The 10,005-nt window shown below is 44.0% G+C and overlaps 1 protein-coding gene across 2 annotated transcripts; it reads left to right on the top strand.

Annotated features, from left to right (window-relative positions):
* Positions 1-937: 937 nt before the first annotated feature.
* Positions 938-9,674, top strand: LOC125901411 (synapse differentiation-inducing gene protein 1-like). Of its 2 annotated transcripts, none has more exons than XM_049597108.1 (4): positions 938-1,564; positions 3,940-4,431; positions 8,015-8,152; positions 8,801-9,674. In XM_049597108.1, exons 2-4 carry the CDS (start codon positions 4,006-4,008, stop codon positions 8,840-8,842), a joined length of 606 nt encoding a protein of 201 aa, XP_049453065.1. In that variant the 5' UTR covers positions 938-1,564; positions 3,940-4,005; the 3' UTR covers positions 8,843-9,674. The 2 variants fall into 2 exon arrangements, with proteins under 2 accessions (XP_049453065.1, XP_049453064.1); XM_049597107.1 differs by having other exon boundaries at positions 942-1,564; positions 8,797-9,674.
* Positions 9,675-10,005: the final 331 nt, after the last annotated feature.

Raw genomic sequence — 10,005 nt, 5'->3', positions numbered from 1 at the left:
ATAGAACCAGGATTATACAGCCAGGGTTTGGCTGTATAATCTTACGGGATACGAACACTACTGTCTCGGGTGAAGGTCAGTGTTTGCTGAATCCATCCAACACCCCTCCCACCCCACTTGGACTTTCGTCACCTTAACTTTAGTGTCCCGCTGTGTGTCCCCCTGACGCCACCAAGAGCCATTAAGCTATAATGGTGACCAGCTGTGTACCATGCTGACATTAAAAGGACAGCTTTTTTGTCTGTGTCTGACATCGCAAATCATTGCCCAAGCACAGGATTTCGACGACTTCAGAATGAGTGTGTGTTGTCACTTCTGCCTCCAAAAACCAAGTTAGCAACACTTGAAATGCCAGATTCAAGGCTTCAAAACAGGAATCCACAAACCAGTGGGTGACCTCACTGTAGCTATGTCCATTATTTTATACAGACTATGGTCAGTATATTGGTGTACTATAGTTGTAGTGTGGGCTCAGTTGACCATGAAGCAACAGCTGGTTTGAGGGGAGTTATTTTTAAAACATGTCCTGCAGACGACTTATTTGCTCCCTGTGGGCAACCAGGTGCTCACAGGCACCCTGTTAACCCTAATGAGGCATATTTTATTTGATAGCCAGCCCAGTAATAACAGATATTAGTTGCATAATTGCTTAGTGTGAATATAGTGCAGTCATCTGAAAAGAATACACCTGTAAAGCAGGGAAGTAAGTCAGATTCGACTTTAAATGTTTGCTTTCTGTACACACAAACAGGGGAAGGGATTTTTTTTGGATTGTGTGTTATTTTTTTTTAATTAAATTAATACTCTGTCAGTTGGAGTTTGGTGAATCACATTGGGGCCGCCTGACAGTATATTCCCGGGCTGCTATTTGTTGCCAGTCCGCCCCTGCTGTGTTGTTTGTTTTCTACATAGTGGGCGTTCTCAGTGGGGAAGAATATCACTTCCAGCTCACAATTTAGTTATGCAAGTAATACAAGCAATGCAATTACTTCAGGACACCATGAGTCTACAAAGGAGATGCTGGTTCGTGTGAGCTCAAATATTTCCTTTCCTTTTTTTTTTTTTTTTTTTTTTTTCTTCAACTATAAGACTCACTGCCTATGCACCGAGGCAAAATAGCACCGCTGGGGGGGCGTGAAGGCAGCACACGAGACAGTGAGCTGGGGGAAGACGCCCAGGCAAGGCAAGTAGAGTTTGGAAATGTCAAATCTGCGGTCGGTGTTACGAGTTTACAGCGCGCTTCGCACAGCCAATCAGTTGGCTGGAGTCAGCTCAGCCTCTGCCGGAGTTGTTTTGGAGCCCGAGCTCAGTGTGACACTGTGCGTAAAATCTACCTGTCAGACGCAGCGGCGGTGCCATGGCAGGCAGAGCTGAGCGAGCAAAGTCCATCCTCACACACACGGAATAAGTTCCTGTTAAACGGATGTCATAATGCTGCGCTACGATGGCAGTTTCTCCCAAAACTGATGATGTGAAGTAGAAAAGTGGGTCCGTCCGTCTCCATCGACTCAGTTGCGCCGAGGAACGATGCTGAGCAAAGCTGCGGGAGGATTTTCCACTACAGGTAAGATGGTTTTCGGATGTTTAGCCACTGGTATGCAATAATATGGCAGATATGAGATCTGACCATAATATAAAAGGAGCAAAGAGTAAAGAAACATGAGGATTTCTCTCATGTGCAGCTACTTAAAAATTGTAAAGTATTGCAATTTTATGAGAGGTAAAATAAAAAGGTGTGATGCCATTGAAATAATGAAAATTTGTGGGTTTTGTGTGTGTGTGTGTGTGTGAGAGAGAGAGAGACAGAGAGTGACATACATATGAATAAATTGTTGTAAAATGACAAACCAGATAGAGACAGAGAAGGCAGGAGAATATGTGCTCATGGTCATTAATAATTGTGCAGTCTAAGCACACACTCACATGTGCTAAGTGCACATCTTTCACGGTGGGAGATGAATTATTTGTGGATGTGGGATGTGGTTTTTGTTGTCTAATGTAGTGTGTAATGGAATTCCCTGTTATCTGGAGAGAGGCTCAGCTTCAGAAGCATGTGAGAATGGAGACCGCAGGACACAGTGTTGAAGATACAGAGCCACGAGTCTTGGATGTGTGGGCTCAGATCCAGCCACTGGCCCACATTATTCATGCTCCTGTACGCCGAACAGCTCTGTAACCTACTGTGATTGGTTGAGTTTTTGTTCTCTGGGGGTCACAGGGGCCAAAGGTCTGCTCCTGCAGATCTACATGTCCTCTCTGCGGGTTGGGATGTGCAGAAAATATATGCAAACAAATTCAAGACCCTGCAATAAATCTCAGCTTTGCGAGGGTTCCTATTTCACAGTTTTTGTTGAGACTGTGTAAGAGGCGTTGGCACAAGTCTTGAGGCTATAGGTTCTAATGTCGTTGCGCTAGATGGCATTTCATTTTTGGGTGTTGGTGTTATTTTGCTCGGGCCAAGTTGTGTGTGTCCAGTTCTGTGCGACTCAATCGCCTCCCGAGCCTCATAAATCAAACCCTGTCATACCTCTTTTTCTGTAATGTGTGGAAAATCTCTACATTTTCTTGTGTATTCCCACCCTGTGGCTCATTTCTCACTACAGCACTTTCGACAAAAAAGCGTGAAATGACACTGACTTGATTTGCTACTTCCTACTAATTCCAAAATATGATGCAGTTGCCTCTGCCGCCTTTATCTTATTTCATCGTAACACGTAGGATGAGAGATTAATTTGATGGATAAGGTCTTTGTTGGCCAAAAGGGACTCACTATTGGTGCTGGATTTGCTTATTTAAATCTGGATATGCTCAGAACACACAGTCTTATTGGCGGACGTGTTGCCTTAGTGACGGCCTCTCTTGACAGTGTTTCTGTGTGTGTGTTTTTTTGTTTTTTTTGTTTTTTTTACATAAATCACTAATTTTTTTTAGCTGATCTTCCACTCATTTGAGAACGTTCAGGAGGACTCAGAGAGGCCAGTTTACAGACAGTCTGAGTAATCTGTATGCAGTGCAAAACAAAGCAGCACTTTCCCTGGCTTTGACTATAGGTAGTCGTGACATGCGGAAGATATTTTTCTGGACATGTTTGTATGAATCTGAGGGTGTGAGATGCAACAGTTTAACATACAGCAGATGGTGATTTTATGGCCCCGACTGGTGGGAGCTTATGAGAGGAATGCTGATTGCCAAGCAAGATGAAATATTTCCTGCACTGAAATTCATGTCCTAGATTATTACATTACTCAAAACCCAACGTTAGGTCTGACTGGATAGCTATTGGATAGATTAAAAATCCACTGTGTAGGATTTATGGGGTTATATCAGCAGAAATGGAGTATAATATAATGAGTATGTTTTCCTTAGTGTATAATCACCTGAAAATAAGAATCGTTGTGTTCTTGTTACCTTAGAATGAGCTATTTATATCTACATAAGGAGCAGATCCTTGTCTACGAAGATCGCCGTGTTGCACTGTCATGTTTCTACAGTAGCCCAGAACAGACAAACCAAACACTGGCTCTAGATAAAGCCATTCCCATTGTCATATTTTCATGTCGGCTACTATAATTAGCAGCTCCTCTGTGACAGGAGTATCAGAAAAACGTGATTCGGCTCTTGGTAAAAAGGTGAGCACCAGGTCTGCTTGCTTTGGAGAGGACCTCTGCTGATTCCTCTGAACAAAGAGTACTAAAGCAGTGATTCCTAACTGGTGGGGCGTGTGTCCATTCTCAAACGCTTAATGTATGAATCTGTGAGGACCTTTAAGTAATGACTAAGGAGAAATCTGGACTAGTTGGAAACCATTGCATTAAAGGAATTCAGACTGAGGGACATTTAAGCTGGTTGCAATCTACCCAATGAGTTCATTGAAATGCTTGTCATGCATTGCTTTTAAACTTTATTAATCCCATTTCACTGTATCTGTACTTATTCCAGCTACCAGACTGCCAAATCTTTTTTGGACTCCATCCTCTGATCCACTTGACGTTTGAAACTACCATAATGGAGAGCCTCAGCGAGCTCCAGAACCCGCTGCTAGACAAAACCAGCAGACACATGGTGCACAACGATTACCAGGGTTATCAGTGTGACTACTCGAGCCAGCCTTACCAGGACAGCCTCATTGGCTACTACTACACTGGGACTAATGGCGGGCATAAGACTCAACAGTTCCTGGACGCCACATCCCTGCATCTGGCTGTCGAGGCCTTCTACGGGCCCAACTTTATCCTGTACAAGGACGACGTGAGCCTTCACAGCAAGGACTCCAAGAGCGAGAGCTTTGAGACCACTTTCACAGAGAGTAAGGACGCTGTGGTGGATGGAGTTTCCGCAGAAACCCCTCTGGACAGCACGCAAGGAGAGAAGGATCCGAAGATCCAGACGGTGTCATACGAGGTGGAGGATGAGCAGGGTCCTGAGTATGAGGTCAGAGGTCACACAGAAATTAATTCTGAATGTGTTTTCTCTGTGTGTGGCAGTTTGCGGTGCTCTAATGGTGTACTATTTGGAGATGTAGGTACGTGGTATACTTAGTCTCTACAACAGTATACCTACTCCTGCTACAAGCTATATGGGAATACTTACTGTAATTCCACTGCTTACAGTAATGTGACGCAAGTAAGAGTTATTTGGCAGTTTTTGACAGAGTTATTAGAATACAGAGTGGCTATATGCATTTAAAGGCGATATGAGACTTACTCGTAACTGTCAGGGCAATCTTTCAGCAGAAAGTGAGTCATGGCGTGTACAGTGATGCTTATTATTTCATTTACCATTCTAATAGACTGCCAGTGTGATTCACGCTCATTTCTCTTCTCTAAATGGTCAATTTACTGGAGTCTTTCAAATCTAGTGCAGGGTAATTGTACGCCTTTTTTTTCATAATTACATTCTAAGAAAATGACACATCTGCGTTTATCTATCCAGGCTATTGTTCTTTTAGGACTATAACTACAATCTCCAAAGAAAAGCGTGACAGCAAAAGAGCAAAGTCTTTTCAGAAGTGGTGAAAATCTAATTTCATCCAGGGACACTTTTGAAGTACCCAGGGCTCTGAGCTGGCAGAGGAAGAAGTATAGCACCCTAACTGGGCTGATGATCGCGCCAGCTCTTGTCACTCGAAGGCCTGGCAGATAGATAGAGACATGGCAGCGACTGCCATTAATGCCATAAGTAATGCCGTGCTGCAAGGGTATTAAGCGGGGCTCCGCTGATGCATGGCCGTCAGAGCAGGTGAGCCCGGAGCGAAAGTTATTCCATGTCAATTCCAAAGAGCAAATGAATCTGATCAACAGTGCTCAGATGAAAGTTGGGTTTCCAGCTGTAATATGAGACTTTTTGTACAGCACCTGCGTTTCTTTACTTTCCCTTCCTGTGTGCATGTATGTGTGTGTGTGCGCCTCGTGCTAAGATTCATGGTTTTTTTTGAACATATAAACACACACAAACAGCACCAGAGACACATAGAAGTCAAATCAAACATTTAGAGGACTGTCACAGCTATGGAGTCTAAAAATAAAAGGGAAAGAGCAGAGCAGGCTTCATACATATGCTAAAATTCCAGAATAGAGTCTGTGGCAGTTTCTCATCATAATACACTATATTTTGTCAACAGATGTGTTTTGTATACTCTTACTGCATGGATGGATTACTGAACGCGCCTAGCAGGCACAGGCCGAGGGACCCGTGCGTGCTGTCCAGAGGGCCTCCTGGCCTTCACCTGCAAGATGTAGCTCAAATTTACATGTGTCGACCAAGAGACTCAAAATGACCACAAAGAGACAAAAAACAACAAAATGACACATTACCTCAAACAGACAGAAAACAACCACAAGGAGACACAAAATGACCACTAACAGACACAAAAGGACCACGAGGAGATACGAACTGACCCCAAAAGAGACACAAAACAACCACGAGGAGACACGAAACAACCACAAACAGATACAAAACAACCACAAGGAGACACAAAATGACCACAAGGAGACACAAAATGACCACAAGGAGACACAAAATGACCACAAGGAGACACAAAACCACAAAACAACCACGAGGAGACACATAATGACTACAAACAGACACAAAACAACCACGAGGAGATACGAACTGACCCCAAAAGAGACACAAAACAACCAAGAGGAGACACAAAATGACCACTAACAGACACAAAACCACGAGGAGACACGAAATTACCCCGAAGAGACTCAAAATGACCACTAACAGACACAAAACAACCACGAGGAGACACAAAATGACCATGAGGGGACTCAAAATGACCGACAGAAAATGAAAATGTCTGAAAAGTCTGTGTGTGTTTGCTCCTATAAAAGGAGAGGTGGTGTGGCCCTTTGCAAATCTGAGGGGCCCATTGTCTCATAATCTGCCCATGCCTTACTGCAACCCATATCATCACCATTTCCTTGGTTCCCTGTTCCTTTTAGACCCAGCAACAGAAAAAACACAGCAGTGTAACTTTGCAATTGTAATTCAGCAGCTAGTTTTTGTCAGCAGATGTTTGACATCTGTGTGACGGAGTAAAAAATAAATTGCTGGTAACAAAGTAACAAAAGCGTGTGGGTGATGCCACTATGATTGCCACCACATACAGGTTGTAGGGGTCTGTGTGTGTCCTGCTGTTGAGTCAACTGTCCCCTCCAGACTCTAACGAGGCCTCCGAGAGTACTATGACAGGGTTGTTAAAGGCACTGTGCCTCTGTGGAGCCCCATCAGTTATACTGGCAACAGACCAGACTGGGAGTTTGTCCCCATCCGGCCGGAGTCGGTGTCAGGCAGGCTGTCACTACAACTGAATGCACCAGTCACTCAGAACTGTTATCAGGTCTTGCTACAAAGATAAAAGGAGATTACTGCTGTTTGTACCTACCGGTTTATTCATGTGATGTCAGATTATGTGGTTATGACCAGCTGCTGTTTTGATGGAGCACAACTGGCTGTCCAGGTGGATACTGTTCATAAAGCAGATAACAGGGAGCTTCATAATCTTCCCTTGGCAAAGGTAGCCATGTGGAAACTGTTTGGATAGTGTAGCACTGCTATCCTCCACCTCCATCTCACATCTAAATAAGGTTTCTACACAGGAATGCTCCTTAAAAATGCACATTAGATCCTGTGGTTTGGATTAAAAGCTGTGCACAATATGCTTAGAAATATAGTGCACAAGTATGGTTCCTGTCTTCGTCGCCCGCCTCCCTGACTGTTCTTTAATTACCTCTAAAATGGTTGTTTCAGTTCCTGCCTTACATATTGATTTTTATTTTGCTCCTTCCTCTCCCCTGCTTTGATTGATACCTGCAGGCAAATGAAACCTGCTCCTTATGGAGGCTATTTATTTCGACAAACATCTACTCTGTCTCTGGGACAGCTGAGGGAAGTACGGCAGCGTCCTCTTAAAGGTCAGCCGTGCAGTCACATTGCCAACCTCGCTGCAGGCGCGATGTGCCAATGTAGTCTGAGTGGCATTCGAATCTATCATTCATTAACCCGCTCAGCTCCAGTAGCCCCGAGCTTGAGTATCGAAGCACAGTGTTGGGAGCCTGTTGAAGACCGTGTGCGTTGAGGAGAGACAGTGGGGGTCTCTCGCGCTGTAGAAGCAATTTAGCACATAAACGACACTGTCTTCTTGCCGTTTCCCCTGTCACCTCGCAATGATGGAACAATCCGTTAATCCCGTGTTATCTGTCAGGCTGCTCATGGGTGTTGACAGAGGCACCAAATCCTTTCTGGCTGGCTGAGCACATCCTGTCCTGGGTGGTGGAGGAACATGTGCAGATACACTGGCATGAAGGGTGGGGGTACGAGTTGTCAAGCTGCACTGCTTTGAAGATGTCCAAAGTACACCTGACTGTCCACACATGTCAACCCTACCTCACCCCAGTTTGCCTCACAAATTGTGCTTAGTCGTACAAGTGGTCATGTAAAAAAAAAAAAAAGTATCATCTTCTCCTTTTTCTGACATTTAATCATTTCTCATCAACATGCTGTCTTCCAGAGTGACAGCTCCAGTGACAGTGAGAGCGAGGACAACTTCATCGTGCTGCCCCCTCGGGATTATCTGGGCCTAGCCATCTTCTCCATGCTCTGCTGCTTCTGGCCCTTGGGCATCGTTGCCTTTTACTACTCTCACAAGGTAAAGGCCCAGAGACCCCAAGCCTGTCATTAACTCTGATTAGACTGCATTCTATTTAAGGTCAGCGAGCACAAGCACTCAGACAAGTACTACCGCAACCCATTTTCCAGCCTGCAACCCTCCTTGCAGTTGTTTCAGATGATTGAGTACGTAAATTCAGCAGGTTCGGCTCACTTGTCAGTCCTCTGTATTCACTTTGGGAAACCATTAACATTGAGGTTGTGGTCTGCAGTATGTGCTGTGTGAGCAGCACACTGCATTATTTAAGTTATTGCATTCATAGCTGAGACCGGAGTCTAATGTCGGTTTCTTTCTGGTCGGAAAAGATTAGGCTCACGTCCTGCAGTCTTAATGGTTTTTCAGCATCTTCCACAATAATTACAGAGACAATCATACTGGAGCAGCAAATAATGTATCAGAAGAATAACTAAAGGCCAGGCTCATTTTTTGATAGGAAACCAAAACACCCAAACAACACATTTGTCACTGTCAGAGGGATAATGACCTAATTGCCATGGAAACTAATGGCTCCCTGAGAGCATTTCTTGTTTTCTCTCTTTTAACTGTGGCTTAACACCTACTCATACACTCGGTGCTGATGAGTAACACACTGGCTCATTTCACTCTCTGCTTTGTTTTGTCAGACAGGCAAGGCCATCGCTAAGGGAGACTTCTCCAGAGCGGGGATGAGCTCCAGAAGAGCCCTATTCCTGGCCGCTCTCTCCATCACTATTGGAACAGGGATGTATGTGGGGGTGGTTGTGGCCCTCATAGCCTACCTGTCCAAGCCCGGACATGTATAGCACTGGGACCTGTTTGCTTGGGGGGGAGATGGAGAGAAAAAGGAGGCGAGACTGAAAGAAGGGAAAAGACGAGACCTCTCCTGGAGGCGTGTGCTCGTGCTGCCGCTTGGCTGTCTGCGAAAAGAAGAAGCTGTATGAAGAGAAAAGACTAAACCAGAAATTGAGTGAGAACAAGGAAAGAACAAGATGTGTGGATGGAGTATTACTTGGACTGCATATTGATCTTTATTTTTTGGGATGCAACACTCCCACCAAGGTACTCCACCACCACAGTGAGATAAAAAGACAGCGCTGAGAGTGAATTCTCTTCCACAAAGACTGCTGTACTATTATGTTAGAAAAAAAAAACTGAGCTCATATCAGAAGGGAACTACCTACATTTTACCACATTAGTCATTTAAAGCTATTTTATTTTACCTTTATAGTAGGTGTAGGCTATTCTCTGCCAGTACTATTGCAGATTGTGTATAGACCACTTTGTAAATGAATTTCTCGGAAAAAATAGTCAGCCAGTGGGCTCTTATGTGATTGTTTATTCAAGGAATATACCGCAAATTGATCCAGTCGGTAAACAGAGAGAAGTGGACCCATAATAGAAGGAGAACAAAGGTGATCCTCACAGTGTACACAGAGTTTCTGAGCAGTGGTCAAGAGGGTTATTTGTGTTTATTGTGTACTGTAAATTTAGTCAATAAATACATTTGGCATGAATAATGAAACATCCTCTTATTCATTGTCTCTTTGAGAGGAGTGTGTTAAGAACAGTGATTTCCAACTAGGGGTGCTTTTACCCCCAGGGCATACTTCTGCAGTTGCCAGGAATTTAATTTGATTTTTCAAAAGCATCCATATATTTGTGTTAATTAGGAAAATAAACAGGAAAACATTATTATAAAGTGATGTGATGCTGACTTGATGTGTGACTTGATGCTCACTAATGAGCTGCCCATCAACTGCGCATTGTAAAACATTTGCTGCAACTCATTAGCAAGGGAGAAGACAAACTTCTGAACTAATGTAGCCTACTGGTAAAATAGTTTGCTAAAAGTA

This window comes from Epinephelus fuscoguttatus, linkage group LG14 (assembly GCF_011397635.1).
Source record: "Epinephelus fuscoguttatus linkage group LG14, E.fuscoguttatus.final_Chr_v1".
Classification (NCBI taxonomy): domain Eukaryota; kingdom Metazoa; phylum Chordata; class Actinopteri; order Perciformes; family Serranidae; genus Epinephelus; species Epinephelus fuscoguttatus.
The sequence above is the reverse complement of the archived record's forward strand: the minus strand, read 5'-3'. Positions and strand labels throughout refer to the sequence as shown.

Bases quoted from the DNA above. Each gene is read 5' to 3' on its own strand.
- LOC125901411 (XM_049597107.1), top strand. From the start codon at position 4,006: ATGGAGAGCCTCAGCGAGCTCCAGAACCCGCTGCTAGACAAAACCAGC. The intron at 4,432-8,014 runs GTCAGAGGTCAC...GCTGTCTTCCAG, and splicing joins AGCAGGGTCCTGAGTATGAG to AGTGACAGCTCCAGTGACAG. The intron at 8,153-8,796 runs GTAAAGGCCCAG...TTGTTTTGTCAG, and splicing joins CCTTTTACTACTCTCACAAG to ACAGGCAAGGCCATCGCTAA.